Source organism: Amaranthus tricolor, chromosome 3, assembly GCF_026212465.1.
Source record: "Amaranthus tricolor cultivar Red isolate AtriRed21 chromosome 3, ASM2621246v1, whole genome shotgun sequence".
Classification (NCBI taxonomy): Eukaryota; Viridiplantae; Streptophyta; class Magnoliopsida; order Caryophyllales; family Amaranthaceae; genus Amaranthus; species Amaranthus tricolor.
Genome location: NC_080049.1, coordinates 26,365,372 through 26,384,841, shown reverse-complemented (window position 1 = coordinate 26,384,841; position 19,470 = coordinate 26,365,372). Strand labels below are relative to the sequence as shown.

General features: G+C 30.2%; 2 protein-coding genes across 3 annotated transcripts; both read left to right on the top strand.

The window, feature by feature from the left end:
* Positions 1 to 1,146: 1,146 nt before the first annotated feature.
* On the top strand, positions 1,147 to 1,793 carry LOC130808502 (uncharacterized). Its single transcript, XM_057673969.1, has 2 exons — positions 1,147 to 1,479; positions 1,548 to 1,793. Exons 1-2 carry the CDS (start codon positions 1,147 to 1,149, stop codon positions 1,791 to 1,793), a joined length of 579 nt encoding a protein of 192 aa, XP_057529952.1.
* An 11,405-nt stretch (positions 1,794 to 13,198) lies between these two features.
* On the top strand, positions 13,199 to 16,499 carry LOC130808701 (calcium uniporter protein 2, mitochondrial). Of its 2 annotated transcripts, XM_057674161.1 has the most exons (3): positions 13,199 to 13,854; positions 14,037 to 14,051; positions 15,315 to 16,499. In XM_057674161.1, exons 1-3 carry the CDS (start codon positions 13,306 to 13,308, stop codon positions 15,786 to 15,788), a joined length of 1,038 nt encoding a protein of 345 aa, XP_057530144.1. In that variant the 5' UTR covers positions 13,199 to 13,305; the 3' UTR covers positions 15,789 to 16,499. The 2 variants fall into 2 exon arrangements, with proteins under 2 accessions (XP_057530144.1, XP_057530145.1); XM_057674162.1 differs by lacking the exon at positions 14,037 to 14,051 and having other exon boundaries at positions 15,315 to 16,461.
* Positions 16,500 to 19,470: the final 2,971 nt, after the last annotated feature.

The window sequence follows — 19,470 nt, the reverse complement described above, 5'->3', positions numbered from 1 at the left end:
TTGTGATGTTTATTACTAGCCAATTATCATAGTTAATTGGGGTGTTACAAGTTGTTTATTGTGATTTATGAGGGAATTCTAAAAGTGATAAATACCTTGCCTATAAATAGGATTCATCACTCATAGAAACATTCACCACAAACACGCATATTAAGAGTAGTCTAGTGCATTGTTAGAAACTTGAGAGTGTACTTATTTTGCTCTAGTATTTTGTGATCTTGAGAGGTTTATTCTCAAGATAAGGGAGGTTTATTTTAATTGTATTGTTGAATTATTTACAATAACATTATACTACATTTTAGGGGGAGGCATTCAAGATACCTCATAAACACTTGTGTTCATATTTTGCTTTATTTCTCATATTGTTTTTTCTTTGTTGAACCTCTTTGAGGCTTTCATTTCATAAAGGGTTAGCAAGATCTAGGCAGAAGAAGGACCTAGGGATAGTGAAGTTCATTAAGGATAAAGGTGGACGAGTACTCCTTAGACAAGAGGACATCAAAATGAGATGGCATCAATATTTTTCTCAACTACTCAATGAGACTAGGGGTCTAAAGGGGGAAATTCGACAAACTTCAAACATCCAAAGAACACAGGATCATGGGTCGATTATTGATATTACCACGGTGGAAGTGGAAGTGGGAGTAGCTCTCAAAAAAATAGGGGATCAAATTTGGACTTGATAACATTACGATTGAGGTGTGGAGGGTTTTAGCAGAGGAGGGAATTCATTGGCTTACTAACCTATTTAATGTCATCTTGAGGTCTACTAAGATGCCAGAAGAATGGAGGGTTAGCACACTTATCCCACTGTTTAAAAACAAGGCTGATGCACAAGTATGCGGGAACTATAGAGGAATCAAACTTCTAAATATTATAAAATTGTGGAAAAGAGTGATTGAGAAAAGAATTAGACGAGAGACGGTAATTAGAGAGAACCAAATCGGATTCATACCGAGAAGATCAACCACCGAGGCAATATATCTTTTGAGGAGACTGATAGAAAAGTATAGGGAGTGAAAGAAGGATTTGCATCTAGTGTTCATAGACCTAGAGAAAGCGTACGATAACATACCACGAAGCATCGTTTGGGATAGCCTCAAGAATAGTGGTATTTCACGAAGGTACATTGAGGTAATACAGGACATGTATGACAGAGTGTCGACTAACATACATACACCGGTGGGTATGACAGAGTCTTTCCCAATTAAAGTGGGACTACATCAGGGACCAGCACTAAATTCTTTCATTTTTACGGTCATTATGGAAGAAATCTCTAAATCCATCTGGAAAACCGTACCATTGTGCATGCTTTTCGCCGACGATATAGTTTTGGTCGCAGAAACCAAGGAGGAGGCTAATAGTAAATTGGAAGAGTGCAGGGAAGCCTTAGAGGTTAAGGGGTTGCGCATAAGCCGTACGAAGACAAAATACTTGCGATGCAATTACAGCGGGACAGAATCGATAGGGGAGCCAGAGGTGACCATAGGGGGGGAGAAGTTGTTGTATGTACGTCCAAGTTCAAATATTTGGGATCGGTGATTTAGAGTAATAGGGAGATTGATGAAAACGTTACTAATCGTATACAAGCGGGTTGGCTTAAGTGGCGAGCAGCAACTGGGGTACTTTGTGATAAAAAAATCCCGAAGAGATTAAAAGGTAAATTTTACCGCATTGCAATTAAGCCGACGTTGTTATACGGCACTGAATGTTGGCCCGTAAAGAAGATTTTCGAACAGAGGATGAAAGTAATAGAAATGCGTATGCTGAAGAGATGTGTAGTAATACTATGATGGATAGGATAAGAAACCAAGAGTTTAGGGAGAAGTTATGAGTTGCACCTCTCTCCGCAAAGATGCGGGAGAACAGGTTGAGGTGGTTTGGGCATGTGCAGAGAAAGACACATGACGCCCAGTAAAAAAAGGATCGAATACATCATAGTGGAGGGCAAGAAAAGTTGAGGAAGACCTAGGAGAATGTAGGAGAAACAGATTAAAAGCGATATGCATGAACTTCACCTCTCCAAGGACCTAACCAGGGATAGGGCAGTTGGCGGCGCCTTATCCACGTCTTAGATTACTAAACCCGTCCCTTTTACCCATCGTTTGCTATTGTTCATTGCTGATAATTATCGCTCTTTACCTCCTTTGTTACTTTTATCTTTACTGTTAGTTATTTGTACGTATTCTATTTGCAAGTTGCAGGTTTCTCTCTCATTGAAAACCTTTCTCGAGCTGAGGGACTCTTTGACCGTACTCTTCTCTATAGGTATGAGCTGCCGTCATTCTTCCCTCCCCAAACCCTAATCATACTAAAACTTTTCGTGACATAGGATCTAATTAGAGGTGTTCAACGAGGCGGGTTGACCAAACTGGTCAAGGGTCGGGTCACATTTTAACGGGTCATTAGCGAGTCGGGTCAATAAGGGGGCAGGTCATTAATCGGGGCGGGTTATTAACAGGCCTTGGTGTAATGGGACGAGTCGGATAATTAAAAGAATTAATTGCGAAAAAAAATTTACCACTTTTAAAATATTTTTAAATGATATTATTATATACATAAGTAGGTCGATCCAATTGGGCCATAAAGTATAATAAAAAAATATTTTATGAACTTTTAAAAATCGGGTCAAAGTAGGTCGGATTTAAATGAGCTTTGACCCGCCCCGTTTAATTTGTGACCCGACCCGGCCCGTTAAAAACCTCTAGTTCTAGTGATATTTCTCATAAATGTCATTATAAACTTTAGTAACAATTACATGTATTACTAAATGCCAAATAAGTGTCACTAAATCACTTTAACTTTATAGTGAAACCTAAAATAAAAATCAATAATTATTATACTAAAAATATAAATTAGTGACTTTTGTTATGTTACTAAATCTTATGTCACAAAAATTTAATTTCATTCATGGCCGTCGATTAGCAAGGACAAAGCGGGCTACCGCCCAGGGCCCCAAATTTTTAGGGCCCAAAAAACTTATATATATATATATGTGTGTGTGTGTGTGTGTGTGAGATATTAATTTGACTTAAATTTATATATAATTTACATTTTTTTCTAAGTAATATAAATTCTTAGTGATTTTTTATAAAGTAGTTTAAATATCAATAATAAAAAATAAAAAATGTATGATATTATTCGTTACGCTATAAATTTTTAGGGACTCTTTTTATCTTTTACTTCAAAGCTGAAAAATAAATGAAACGGCTCTGATGTTATTGTAGTGTGAAACCTAAATCCTTTAGTTGAATCTAATACTATAAATAAATATATTCTTATTGCATTTCTAGCTACTAACTTTATGGAGCTAATGAAATTCTTCATCCTCCCACATTGTATTGCTTTTTTTTGTAAAGATGTTTACTTATTACTTGCTTAGTTAATACAAAGGGACAAGTTTTGGCCATTTGTCAACCGACCCAAATCCAAGAAAAGGCAACATTTATTATATAATGATTTAACCCTCCCCACATCACAACTACTCTCAATCCAAAAGGGAAATGGTAGTCATTTGGTGAAGGTTTCACCTCTTCCCCAACAAACCCTAACACATTTGTCTCATTTTACGTACTTTTGCTTTCCTCATGAAGAAGTGTAACACATTGTCACATGAAGTCATTACCTAAAAAATACCACATTTGAACATGCAAATGCCTTACAAAAATTAATATCCATTATGTTTTTTGAACTTATAAGTTTAGATTGAATTTTTGTAATTAATGTTTGAATAGGATTCAAAAATTTTATAATACTTTTTTAGTTTTTTTGTTTTACTTTAATCTTTTCGCTTATCATAATAGTTAGTTTTAAATGTTTTTTCTATATAGATTTTTTATCATATAAGTCATATTTATTTAACAAAATTAACCTTAATCATCATAATTTTAATATTTTTTAATGCTTATTCTTTTTAGATATTTTTTATGTAATTTAATGTAATAACTTTTTAATGCTTATGATTAATTTAAAAATTATGATCTTATTAACTAAATTGTACATATATTTTTATTGAATATAAATAATATTTTTGTTTTATAAAGTGACCTAAAAATTTTCATGGAAATCATGTCTTACTAAAGATCCACCATTGACCCCTCAATGACTCAAAAATACGATAGCACAAATCCGAAACTAAGGAGTAATTACTTGGTGAAGGTGTCTACTCTCTTTAAACAATCCACATTTCTTCTTTGCTTAGGTTTACCAAGAAAAATGTTTTAACTCATGAAATTAAATAATACTTCTACTATACGAAAACATCAAGTAGAAATATTAATCAATGTGTGAAACTGATTAATTGAAAATAATTAAGGAAATTAGTTAGTTTACTTGACATTGCTACCTAGTTAGTTAGTTGACGTTATGCGGCGACAAGCTTTGGTAAAAACATCAAGTAAAAGTAACTTTAATTAATGACAAATGTTCACATTATTTTTCTCATTAAATATAATTAATCAATTTTAATTAATCACATCTGTTATTATAGTATGAAAATTAAATTGTGTTTTTCAAGATACAAATAAATATGTGGCGACACGTTAGCTTGAACAGCATAGGAAATTTTGGATTTTTAGAATTGAAGTAATTTATATTATCTTCCCAAAATAATTAGGCAAAGTCTAATATAGGAAATATTAAAATATTTGTGGTCAACCATACCTTATTTTTTCTTTATTACTTTCCTTGTCATAATTTTCATATTATTACACATTAAAATAGTCATTTGTAATTTTTTTTAAGTAAAATTGACAAAAGAGTAGTAATTTTTGATATATGATTGATGACTACGTAGTAAATTTTGTATGGATATAGTTTATTAAAATAATATATATTTTTTAATATTTTCTCATTTCTACTTAAATAAATTAAAGCAACCCATTAAATTAAAATATACACATTATATAATTAATGTAGACGACTAAGTACATAGAATACAACACCTTTAAATGACTAATAAGGTTCATCCAAGTTTGATTACAATTGAAGGAGTTAGAAACTTCTCTATACGCTAATTTTTTATTCTTTTTATTCGTTAGGGTTATTAGTTTTTAAAAGTTCAATAGGAGACTAGAGCTCTATAAAAAGGAGTGAACAGAAAATTTACCCCATTTTTCAGGTTATTTTAAATTACTCCCTCCTATTCAGCCCAACTGTCTCATTTGACTTTTTATATTTATTGATGCAATATTTTAACTCTTGATATCTTAAATTATTCTTAATTAAAAATTATTAAAAGTTGATATTAATAATTATTGTATTGAGACGAATTAAACCAGATTTCACATGACTATGTTTTAACTTATATAGATTAAAAGTAAAATATAAATTAAGAGTGATAAGTGAATAGTGCTAAAAAAAATAGGACAATTTAGCTGAATAGGAGGTAGTATGTTTTAAAAGTTTGGAAAAAGCTTCAAACGTGTTTACTATGGATTGCTTGTGGAATAATAAAGTGCAAAATTAATGTGGAATGAAGCTTGGACAAATTACAAATAATTGTTAACGAGGTTTAACAAAAAGTAGTCTATTTCCGCTTAGGATTTTCTTTACGTATATGATTCAAACTTTTTTCATTAATTTCTCGATACTTCAGATAAATTCTGGTATATATAAAATATCTTCTACTTATGTTCATTTTTTCAAAAAACACAATCTAATAATTTCCTTTTTATATCGAAAGATAACCCACATTCAAAAGAAAACAAAAAAAAGAAACTTCTAAAAATGTCAAATAAGAGGCTTTGCAAACTTCTTACAAAATAAAGAAATGTTAAATATTGAATGTATGAGAAAGTATAAGAAGAGCTTAAGAATGCTTTAGAGATTTTCATGTGTGTTGGTAGTAATTAATCTTATTTTTGGTGTTCAAGTCTTTATATATATAGTCGAAAGCCTCAAAGAATCGTTTGAATAGATTATGTGACGAAGTCTTTATTTTGATTTCCATAATACAAAATAAAATTATTTTAATTCCGAAAATATATGTTTAGAGTTTAGTTAAGTAAAAATAAATCTCTCTTCTCTCTTAAAAAAAAAAAAACTTCAATCTCCATAATTGATTTGGGGTTATCATCAGTCTTTTGGTTGATGATAAGCCCCTAAATTTATCCGTTTTAAACTTTTTGAATATGATTAGAATGAATATTTGTCCTCTCCCTACAGGAGATTTGTTCTACCCATTCATTGGGTTGATTCTACGCATATATTGGGTTTTGATCTCTCTCTTTATGAGAGTTTGGAGTTATGAAGTTTGTTTTGTAATTACCATCAACTACATCAAATTAAATTCTATCTCAAGACTACAACAGATCGAAAGACCCCCTCGTAGAACGCTGTGTCAAATAGCGATGTGAAAGAGAATATTCAGAATTGTCAGATCTCATATACAACGATCGTAGTTTTGTAAATTTTGAATTATCTTTGGTTAATATTGTTACGTACTTGCTAATTTTTATCTCTGATGTAGATGTCGTATGACTCTTTATTAATGAATTAGGTACTATTAAAAAAAATAGATACATTTTGGTGTAATTAGTAACTACAACGTAAATATTTAGAAGAAATTAGTGAACGTAAGTTTAATTGATGAAATTAAGTTTAATTAATTAATAAATCGTGTTTTATTCCAGTTGGAGCACGTATCATTTTTCTTATATCTATTGCCTTCTCCTTCCATCAGCTTATCATATATTAAAAAAAGTTGGTTTAGCGCATGTATCATTTATTAAAAATTATTTTTTAAAGTTATCATTTTAGAGCTTGAATTTTGAGTTTTAGACCTTGAAATAGTCATTTAAAGTCTTAGAGTTGAACACTTGGTGAAGAAGTTTAAAGCTTCGAGTGGGACTTTAATTCTTTGAGTAGAGATTTTGAGCCTTAAAATAAACATTTTAACGATTAGACTAGTTGATTAAAAAAAAAACTTAACCTTTGGAGGAGAAATGTTAAGACTTGAGTAGGGGTTTAAGCCTTAAAACAAGAGTGTCAAAAGTCAAATAAAACACTTATTTCGAATAGAAGATAGCATAATTTATTTCTTTCAATTATAAGGGTCAACTAATTCAAAAATGGATAATAGGTTTAGATAAGCTCATAAATTTAGATAGGTGATAGACTATCTTCAATGTATATATATATTTATGTACTAAAAAGGTTATTTTCATACACTGATACATGGCATTAGTATAATAAAAAAATTCCTGATCTAAAAGTGTTAACATTAAATAAGACATTAACAAATAAATACTCAACAAATATTAAAGAAATATTTTGATAAACAACCAAATTAATTTATAGCAAATATTATAATAATCAAATCACCGAAAACGCTTGTGACTCAATAGATAAGGTTTGGTTTGTCCGTCAGGAAAAAAGAAAAACCTCTACCCGAATCCGGTTTAATCTATTTATAAGAAGCGAATAATAATAATAATAATAATAATAATAATAATAATAATAATAATAATAATAATGATAATAATAATAATAATAATAATAATAATAATAATAATAATAATGATAATAATAATAATAATAATAATAATAATAATAATAATAATAATAATAATAAAGAAAAATTACTGTGAATAATACAACTTTTTGTTAATTTTCCTACAATAATACCAACTATTGATTAACCATGAATAATACAAACTAAGGGGATATTTTCCTAAAATAATACCAACTTTAGTTTATTAACTAATTTACTAATTTTTTTTTGTCTTATAATCACCTATAATTTGATTTTTAACATATTAATGATTTTCTAGGAATACGCCCCTTTAAGTTGGTATTATTCATGGTTGATTAAGAGTTGGTATTATCGTAGGAAAATTAACAAAAAGTTATATTATTCACGGTAATTTTTCCTAATAATAATAATAATAATATAATATTTAGTGCATTGTACATCAAATTAAACTGGTATATATAAACATTAATTTAATTTAATTTAAATACAGGGATTAATTAGTAGCATTCACGTCAAAACAACGCACAACTCCCATACCAATGAGTAGATTATACTTGATGAACGTCTCTTTCTCCTTCTAACAATTCCTAATTTTCCCATTGCCAATTACCTTCAATTGCTTTGCTATGCAGAAACACATACGACTAAAATAAAAAATGTAAGTCTTATTTATTATAACTCTCTCTAAAAAAGACGACTTTAAATCCACATTTTTATTTTTTCTTTAATTTATATTAATTAGACTATTTAGTCCATATATTTAATGCGTATTTCGGAGAAACGATATCTTAGAACAATTTGTATATTTATTAAGTTTTGAAATTAATTAATAAAGTAAATCTTAGAAGTGTTACGCGGCAACTTGTTTTGGTTAAAACATAGAATCAAACAAACATAGAAGTAAATCAAAATAATTTTAAGCATGTATTTTTTTAAATGATCTTTAAGTATATCTTAATATTAATTACACATACATTTATGGTAGGAAAATCAAAATTAGTTTTCAAGATATATGAAAATATGTGGCAACACGTTGGCGTTAGATGCATTGAATATGTTTGAATAAAATATTGTACCTAAAAACATAAACCATTTTTTTGCTTCTAGAAAACTAAACACCAAAAAATATAAATGACACTAAATAAAGCTTTAACTGCAAAAACAAGGATTTAATGGTCAAATGGTATAATTGTGAAACCTGGACGTTTATGACTTAAATTGACTAACTTAACTACAAAGTGAGAGTTTAAACATTAAAATATAAGGGTTATAACAACCAAAGTTGAGATAAGTTTTTCTTAAAATACATATTTTTTTTATTTTCAAATTTTAATTCATCGTATGGTTTGGTCTCACCATAATTTCCCATCATACAAAAATTGCTTTGAACAATTTGATGTTAAAGGCGTTATGTGGCAACATGTTTTGAAAATTAAATCCTAATAAATACATAATATAGAAAGTAATCTTTTTGTATTTTTTTATTTAGATTTTAAAATATACTCCATCAATATATTAAGATACCCTTAAATTATTTTGATATATTTTATTTTCCATTAAAAATATATCCAAATAATTTTAAGCATACATCTTAATGAGTATTAATAACACATAACTACTTTAATGGTAGGAAAACAAAATTAGTGTACAAAATATATGAAATATGTGGCGACACGTTTGCGTAAAACTGCATTGAAAATTTCAGAATAAAAGCAAGACTCTCTAACTATTAATCTTCCCAAAAAAATTAGCAAAAATAAAATATTGAAATGTTAGCTGCCAACCATATATATTTTTCTCTGTCCTTGTCAGCATCTCCGCATTACACATCATTAATATGATTAAAATAATCTTTTACTTTTCCACTGTTTCTAAATACGTATTATATTTGACTGTTTTAAGAAATTTAGTGTGTTATTTTAATTATATTTTTAATTATATATATTTAAAAATCAAAAAATATTAATATTATAAAATCATATGATTAGACGATTTCACACAAAATTTAACATAATATTTCTTACATAATAGACGTAATCTATAAATAAGTTTAAATAATTAATGACGTCAACAATTATAATATATCAAGTATTTCAAATGAAGTGTTTCGCACTCGTAGACCTTTCCATCTCCATTTGACCAAACTTTTAACCTTCACACGTGTTTGGCATGAGCAATACTTCTAATCACACGCAATCATACGGCTGAGAGTCAACATCAAACCTCAAGGTAGAACAATTTTAATCTGACGGTGAAGGGTAGGCTAAATCTTGGCCTAACACGTGGAATATGATTAATCATGATTTATTAATTCATTTTCTTGATTTTTCATTTCGTGAATCCTCTAGAAAAATAACAAAAATTAGTCATTAGAAAAGGTAAGATAATAAATTATTAAACACCAAATATAAGTTTTATATTTATAAAACAATTGTCATTGTATTTATTTACAAAAACTCAACTTTACTCCTAAATACTCTTTTGAATTTACATTATTAAAAGTAAAAGAGCATTAGCACTGATATCATATTTTTATCGTAACATTTTGACTTCAACCCTTCCCTTTAAATTTACATTATTTAGGGTTATTAATTGATTTATCTAGTGATGGAAAGATTCTGAGCATGTGTAAGATGTTCGACTGTATGATGTCTCTAAAATTTAGAAATATTAGATATTATTTTACATTGATTTTGCTTTATTAAGAAATAATAATGCAAATACAAATTGCAATATGAGAATTAGTATTTTCCTTTATTGATGGCTAAAATAAACTTACACAAAAGCTATAAGAAATAACTTGAAGATGATCTTTGTAACGACACCTGTTACCTGAAAACTTGATACTTGTTGTAGGCGTGTAATCACTTTCATTTTGTGATATTTCCCCCACAAATATATCTGGGTTTGACTTAAAAATTCACCAATGAGATACAAACAACACAACACACCCTCAGTACTTAGGGTATGAAACTTAACAACAAAGTGTTTGATGAATTATAAACTTTGGAAGTTCTAATAAGAAGTTTATAACCCTTTTTGAAAAAACACAAGTAAGAGATAAAGTAAGGATAAAAAATTCAAAAAATTAGTGTGTGACATCCTTCCCCAAGCCTATATTTATACTAGTTCAAGTATACCAAAGGGTCATGAACATTTAATCACCGATTGATGATCAAGTATAATGACCATCAATCAATACCATTATAACTATTGTATTCACGAGCATTATTCACACTATTAAGTCAATTGTAACTCCATAATCAAAGCTGAATAAGAATAGAATCCAATGCTCATTGATCAAAGAATACGAAAAGGCACATTTTTGTTCCAATTTGTGTTTTATCCTTCCCGTTGACCTCTTTGGACTTTGTATGTTTAGTACACTTTGTCCCACTATTATTTGTAGTACTTGGTGATAATTCTTAAGATTTAATATACACTAAATATTCAACATGCTTTAGTTTAACTATATATGTTCTTAGGCCTCAAAAATAAAAAAAAAAAATTAAAACAAATAGTGTTTTAATTTTATATTGTTTGCACCATCCTTGATCTAGTGACCAATAGAACAAATGATCCATAAACACGAAAATAAATCTTTGTTGTAGTATGCTCCATCTCCTAGTGATTATAGACCTATATCATGTGTTAAAAGTCATTACCAAATTAATTTGTTCTAAAACTTTTTTTGGTTTTGTATGAACTACGTTGTTGATCACTTAAAAGGTGCATTTGTTAAGGGAAGAAGTATTTTGCATAATATTCTTCTCTGTCACAAATTACTGAAAGCCTATGGGAGGAAAAAATGCCCTCCTTACCTTTATTGTGCTAGATTGATATATGTAAGGATTATGATTAAGTGGTATATTTTTAAAAAATTGTTGTATCTTTCCTGCTTAATTTCCTAACAACTTCATTAAGATTATGATGGAGTCTATAACATATTTCCAATGCGCTTAATTGTAACTTCGGAGTTATAATCATTGCTAAAAGAGGGTTATCTTTTGTATGAAAAAGATTTTTGGGTCGCACATGACCTCTTCTTAACTTCTAAATTTTCCCTTTTATAACACTATAAATTAAAAAAGCAACTATAGTTTGGTCTTTCTCTAGTTTTTTTAAATTTAAAAAGGTAGTTTAAAAAAACTCACTGCCCGTCACGGCACCCCTATACCACCACCTTCAACACTAGCATAGCTCTCTCCATAACCAACCCTCCATAATAATGGTCCCTCCACTGAAACCACCCCCACCCAGCTCCGTCCCTCAATATTACTCTTCTTTCCCAATTTCCACTAATTAATAATCACCATCCACAAACTGTCAACCTCCACTCCCTCCCTGCCTCCACCACAATCGACTGCCAAGGCCCCTCCCCTGCAAATCCGACGACCATCACTTTGACTACAACTTATTTTTGGGAAATGTTGGTTGTAACAGGTACGAAAAATAATGAAGTACTTAAAAATAAAATGTAGTGCAAAGACAAGATTTAAAAAAAAAAAAAAAAACAAAAATTAGGATTTTGAGAAGGAAATCAGTGATGTAATTTTTAAAAGTAAATTATTCTATATTTACTAGTGCCATCGGAATGAAATTAGTTACTACACTGTATAATAATTATTATTTATTAATTGGTTGATATTATTATACTTTTTTATTCTTACATAGAAGAAAATATATACTTAAATACTCCCTCTTATTCATTTTAAATGTCTCATTTACTTTATACACTCTATCCAATGTACTTATTCAATTTTTAATATATTTCATTATGTATAATTAAAAATTATGAAAATTTGATATTAATAAACTTTACATCAAAACGAATCAAATGAGATCCCAAATGACTATTTTTAATCTTATAGATTAATAATAAAATACAATTTAAGAGTCATAAATAACTAGTGTTTTAAAAGTAAATAGGACACTTAAAGAGAATACGAGTGAGTAATATTTTTTAATTCGTCTTAATACATATTTTCATAATATTATCTTTTGATATTAAAAGAAGGAGAAGAGTCAAGAAAAAATTACCTAGATTAATCCAATATTTTCATTATTTTCCTACAATAATCACACCTATTAATTGACCATAAATAATCTAAACTTTAAGTGATATTTTCCTAGAATAAAACCGATAACCAGATGACTTGCTATAACAAGTTTAATTTTCTTTTTAATAATAGATGAATTAAAATAAAATGTTAAAAAATATCAAAAAAATTTATGATTTTTTTTATTATTCAGAATTTTTTATATAAATTTCAAAATTTTCTCTAATTTTTAATTAATTTTCTTTTTACTTTTTTGGTGAATTACTTATTATAACAGGTTATAGGATTGCCCAAATTTACTCTAGACAAATAACCACCCTTACACATAAAAATATTTATGCTTAATTAATAGACAAAATTATTATAGAAAAATTATGATAGTATGAAATTATTATATGTAATTTGTGCAAGAGTAAATTATTCAAGTAAATACTCTAATGAGGAAGGATGCACTCATAATTATCCCACCATAACAGCCATATACACATATGGAATATTCGTATAATATTACATTAACACAAAAATCTTTTTTAATCTTTTGCTGCGTCATAAAAATTCACTTTTTGTTTATTTTTATTTTTTTATTGTCATAACACCTAATTTGCCTCACTTATCTTCCTAACTCCCAATCCATGGGACCTATATAAAGCCTTCGCAGCCTGCCCTATTTTTGCATTCAAACTTTCCGTTTTCATTATTCTTTCATACCTCCATTAAAATAGCATTAATACCTCCATTATCGTCTTTTCTATTCTTAATAAAAAAAATATAATGGCGTTCAAAAAAACGTTAGTACAGAGATTGTTCAATCTCTCTAGATTCTCAACACCCACAGTCTCAAGAAATACCGCAGTCGGAAAACCACCTTCTGAACCCCCGGAAACCTCTCGAATAACGAAAAGAAACACTCAACGTCGGCCGCTATACCAGTCGGCGTCGTCATCATCATCAGCGGCGAGTTTCCGGTTGTTTCCGCCTCAAAACGTGGCAGAAAAGCTGAAAGAGATTAACATTCGTAAAGATCGCATTAATCTAGGAGGTTTATTGGCGCTTCCTCATTTAGCACATGAAGAAAAAGCGCCGGAGGTGGGATTATCGGTGAAAGAGGTGAGGAAGTTGTTAAGAGCGTCGCAAATGGAGATGATAAAGGAGAAATTGAGGGATATAGGGAGAGATTGGGTAACGTATAAGGAATATGTTGAGATTATTGAGAAAAGTTGTGGAGGAAATAAAGAAGATGCGTTATTGTTTGCTAAAAATTTAGATGATTCTGGAAATGTAATTGTTCTTGGAAACGCTGTTTGTCTTCGTCCTCATCAGGTTGGTTAATCTTCTTAACTTTTATTCATTTTATTAATTTAAACATTATGAATTAATTATTTGATTTGTTAAATTTAGATCTGCATTCTCAGTGTTTCTAGATTTCAGATTTGTTTTTGATGAGATGGGACGAAAACTGATGTGATTTATTATGTGTTGATTGTGATTTTGTTTATGGACAGGAAATTATAACATTGGTACGCCAGATCTAAAAGGGCTCCACTTTTGACATCTATTTTATCGTTTCTTTACCTTTCTGGAATTATTTTCCGGAAGGTGAACAGAAATATGAGGGTGGAAAAGAAAACTTAAAACAAAAAAGAAAAAAAGGAAGGAGAACGAGTTTCTGGGAAGAAGAGAAAAATGAGAGAGAGAGAGAGAGGAAGAGAGCGACATTTTTTTTTGGAAAGATTTAATTTTAATTTGATTCCAATCCCTTCGATTTCTGCACCGTCCAAGATCAATGGACAGATTCAAACATGCCCCCTCCCCAGAAAAAAGAATTTGTTATTTTTAAAAAATTAATTTGAAAACGATAACTGAGTTAAATGATTTAATTTTGTCACAAATCATTTCAAATTTTAATCTTGATTTGTAACAAAAAGAAAACTTACTACTGTTGAAGATTTTCTAAACAAACCAACACTGTTTTTCCTTCAAAGAATTTTTTTGGATTTGTTTTCTTTATTATAAATTATTTTTATCTGCAGTTTTATTTTTTTTTATGTCTAATAGTTGAATTCTCACAAAATGAGCATCAATAAACTCTCCCCTTCGTTCCCTTCCCTTTGGCCGTCAAAATTCTTTAGCACAACCCAAATTAAAAAAAAAAAACCCTGTTATCTCTAGTCTTCCATACCCCCGTAGAGGTTCTCTACTTTATCGTAAATCATAAAAATACTATTAGCTTGAAGGTTGAAGATGATCCTTTGTTAATCAAATTAAGTTGAGGAAAAATATGAATAGAGTCCATTGTATGATTGAATAGTAAATCTACATATTTTGATGGCATAGGATAAAGGTCACATAGCACTAAAAATTTGATTGCTTTCATCAGCCAAATTGAAGCATGGTCATATCATTTTGCAGAGTGTTCCATTTAAAATATCATCCTTGCATTTCAACATTATAGAAGTATTATTTGGGTCTATTTCACAATCATTTTTAATGGTCCAATTGAGTCTTATTTGATGCTTGTGTTTGTCCTTTTCTTTCTTTTCCAACCCATGAACATGCATTCTTATTTATTATGTAACTATCATCATAATTTATGCTCAAATTAAGGGCTTTTACTTGACATCTTATCTCATCAACGAAATTGTTATCGTATTGGCTATGTTTTGTTGAGTGTCTTGTGATATTAACCATCCTTAAAAAGTCAAAATCTTAATAATGTTGACCAATATAGGTGTGGCCAAGCTTTACCCAAATATTCTTCTTTCCGATTTCTTTGGTTACAGGTAGCTAAGGCCATTCAGAGTCTAGTAACACCTCCTGTTACTGACCCAAACGACCCGCGGAGACAAGAGCTGGAACTATTGGAGGAGCAAAAGGCAGAGATTGACCAAAAGGCGGAGGCGCTAGTTCGAAGGGAGTTATGGGCCGGGTTGGGATACATGGTGGTCCAAACAGCAGCCTTTATGAGGCTCACATTCTGGGAACTCTCCTGGGATGTGATGGAACCCATTTGTTTTTATGTTACTTCCGCCTACTTTATGCTTGGTTATGCTTTCTTCCTAAGGACATCCAAAGAACCTTCCTTTGAAGGATTCTTTCAAAGCCGGTTTAATGCTAAGCAAAGAAAGCTTATGGAGAGTTATGATTTCAATATCGAAAGATATAATGAACTCAGGAAAGCATTTCACTCCCAAAATTTACCATCCTCTTTGGATCATAGTAAAATGATCAAGTTTGATCACCAACAAGCTGATTGAAGAATACAGAGATTATTGATACATTTTTCTTTTTTTTTTTTGTTGCTAATTGCGGATAAGCTGTTTCTGTACTATTTTGACTCCCTATATTCAAGAGTCAAGACTATGTAATTCTTTGATGGTGATGAAAATGTCGAATATAGACAGCTGCGGCTCTTGTATAGAATTGGAGAGGAGACTTGGTTTTTTTTGCTTTACTTATTTTGACTTTTTTGGCATTGCAGCAGATGTACTTCTCCAATTGAGATCTATTTAAAACGCAGTCCTGACTTCATTTTATACAGATCTTTTCTCTTGATTGCTGTTAATCAAAAGAGCCTCAAGGACAAAACTTTGCCATGGGTGATACACTAATTGCACTTTGCCATGGGTGATACACTAATTGCACCCTAGTCTCTACTTTTGACGATAGTGCAAAAATAAGGTTGTATCACTATATTGCCATCGTATTACAAAGGTTTTGAGTTTATCGCGACTAAAATATAGGCCGCAATAAAAAAGAGGTGTTTAAAAAGACCCGACAGCTGATAATACCGGACATTATAACCGAACTCGACTAGACCCGACATCAATATTGATTTAAAATTATGTAAAAAACAAGGTTGACATAAAATCCGATTATGAACCGACTTGAAACACATATGACATAACTCGAAATCGACTCGATTACCTGAATGAAAACCTTGAGGCTGCAAGCTTTCAATAGCTGTAATCATCTATATTGACTGTTAAATCCGTTTTGTGACTGCTACTGCTACTGCAACTGCAACTATTAGTGAATCTATATTTATGCCCTATGCTTTAGACTCTAGTGATATATGCAATTGTAACACTTGTTTTATAATTAAGACTTTTTTACTATATCCTACTTTGTTATCCCTCCTCCTATTTATAGATAAATGAATATTTGAGTTTTGCATCAAAACCAAAAAGGGATGGAGGATCACTTAAAAGTAGGTGGAAAATTCTCTTTTTCCATAAAAAGCATTGATATGTATGTGTTGTTGTGTTGTTGTAGTAAGGGTAAAAAGGTAAAAAAAAATGACAAAAATAGAAATTAAACATAATCAATAAATTAACCCAATAAAAAAATGTCCTTAAATCAATGAATAGGTAGAAATAATATAAGTTGTCGTTTTTATCTATTTTCAAACTGTAGTCATACTTTCTTTGTGAGAGATACATTGCGTTTCATTGTCAAGACTTGGGTGTTGTGCATAATTGTGCTTTTTCTTTTTTCTTTATTTATTTATTTATTTATTTATTTATTTTACATATATAGTTAGTTATATAACTTTGTCAGTTTGGTGCTGGTGTACTTAAGACTTAAGAGAGTAGATTGTGAAACTCTGTTTAACTAGTACTTCTACTTTGTTTGGAGTTTGGACTATTGGAAATAAATGCGAGGAACATATTGGGAATAATATTCATCCATTTGAATAGCAATTGAGGACTACTTGCATTTTAAAAGGACAGCATCCTTCACATTTTCGAGTGTTTTGTTTGGGATTGAAAAAAAAATGGGAAGACACTAGAATTAGAAAAAAAGGTTACAAGTAGCGTTATGTTTAAATATTATTATTATAAGTTATTGGGTATAAAAGTATTCATGATAAAAAATCAAATAATATTGTTCTATTTACTTGCCCTTCTTTTATTGAATTTTTGCTGCTCATTTTAAAGTAAATATTGGATATTTGACAAATGGCATTTTGATTGATTTTTGAGTTTTGTCATTTAATAAATGGGTTTTAAGTGATTGGCTTTTATTAAAACTAAACCAAAAAACTAGTATGTGTATTTTTTTTTTTTTTGATTTTTGACTTTTGGCATCATAACCCAATTATTTTTTAATAATAAAAAAACTCATATTGAACAAGCACTAACTAATTTTAACAAACATGTCTGTTAAATTAGGTCTGATGGACTTATTGTAAACGCCAGCATATTATCGGGGAAACACGAGGTACACACATTTCATAAGCAAAGGATATAAACCATCCCAAAACCATATGACAATGGGAAAAAAAGGCTCCAAGAACTTTTAAAGTGTGCATACTATCTTTAATTTGTCGATGTGGGATAAACCATCCCAACACCCCCTCACATGCGAACCCCCGTCAAGTTCATATGTAGGAGTAATAAGTTAGGGTATGAATGCCATTCTTTTCGGACCTACCATTTTTTATATTTAATCGAACCATCGCCTCGGATACCATATTAGGTCGTGACATTTCGTCACATGATCACCCCATGGACCCAGTCGTGTGGATACACCCATGAGGCACCCGTGGGCTTGGGTCCCACAAACCCACATATAATGAGCGTTGACTTGCATACCACACTTGATGGGTTCAGTCTTTCCTAAAACAATATGGTATTAGGAGGATAACTCCTCAAGTATTATATACATGTTTTACAACCCATTATTTTAGCGATGTAGGATATTCTTCACATGTGAAGTATTTTCGATACTTCCTCTCACATGTGAGCCACATTATATCTAAGAATCACCTTCGGCTCTGATACCATGTTAAATTAGGCTTGACTTATTGTAAATATCAATATATTATCGGGGAACACGAGGTGCATATACTTCATAAGCAAAGGACATATACCATCCCAAAACCATATGACAATAAGAAGAGCTCCAATAACTTATACAGTGTACACATCATCTTTATTTTGTCAATGTGGAATAATCCATCCCAACAACGTCTATAACAATTGGCTTAAACAATTCTTTTAAACAACTAGTTTAACAAATGACAAAAAAACAAAAAAAAAACAAAAAAAACTGATGGTATATTAAACAAGTCAATAACCAGTAACCAATAATCAGTTGTCAATCAGCCATATATGGGTTTTTTAATTTGTTTATGTTTTTTGTAATAAAAGTTGTTCTACTAAACAACCTTTTCGTGAGAAACAAAATTTTTATAGTGTAACGACCCACCTACCACGCCCAATTCAATAAAGGGGAAATAGCGGGTTATTACGTAGAAAACATAAAAAATCAATAACGGAGTGTTATACCTAAAATGAAAGATAGAATAAAATCTCAATCTCTCTTCCCTCCACTAATTATCTTTCCTCAAATTTTTTAATCCAAATGTATTCCAAATTTTTTTAACTAAACATAATTATTATTTCCTTTTCGACTAATTAAATGGGATTAGAAAGCAAATTTCTTTAAATGATTCAATCACACAAAATAAAATTCGAAATCGGTTAGATCATAAATAATCTTCCCATATAATATCAGAAATTAAAGGAGAAGATGAAGTGACTAGTGTGCAACAGCCTCTACGTCTTGTTTAATGATGGCATATGTAAATGTACATTTGGACACCTATCAAGTTATGAGTGGTTGCCAAAAATTTTGGAGGAAGAAGAATGTGGTAACCTGTGATTTTTAGAACTTGCCACAAAATTGGAACTATTACTACCACTTCTATTCTATGCTGTGGGTGCCGAACATTTGATTCTGGATTATTTTTAGTAGATAATATAAATGACTAGAGGCATTCATTTAGGTTATCGATACATTTTGAATTATGTATTTCGGGTCAGCTTAAAATCGGATCTTGTATTAACATTGACTTTTTTTTTACGTGTTTTTGAATTAATTTTGAAGTGGGTCAAATCAAAATCGATTATAAAATTAGGAGATTAGCAAATC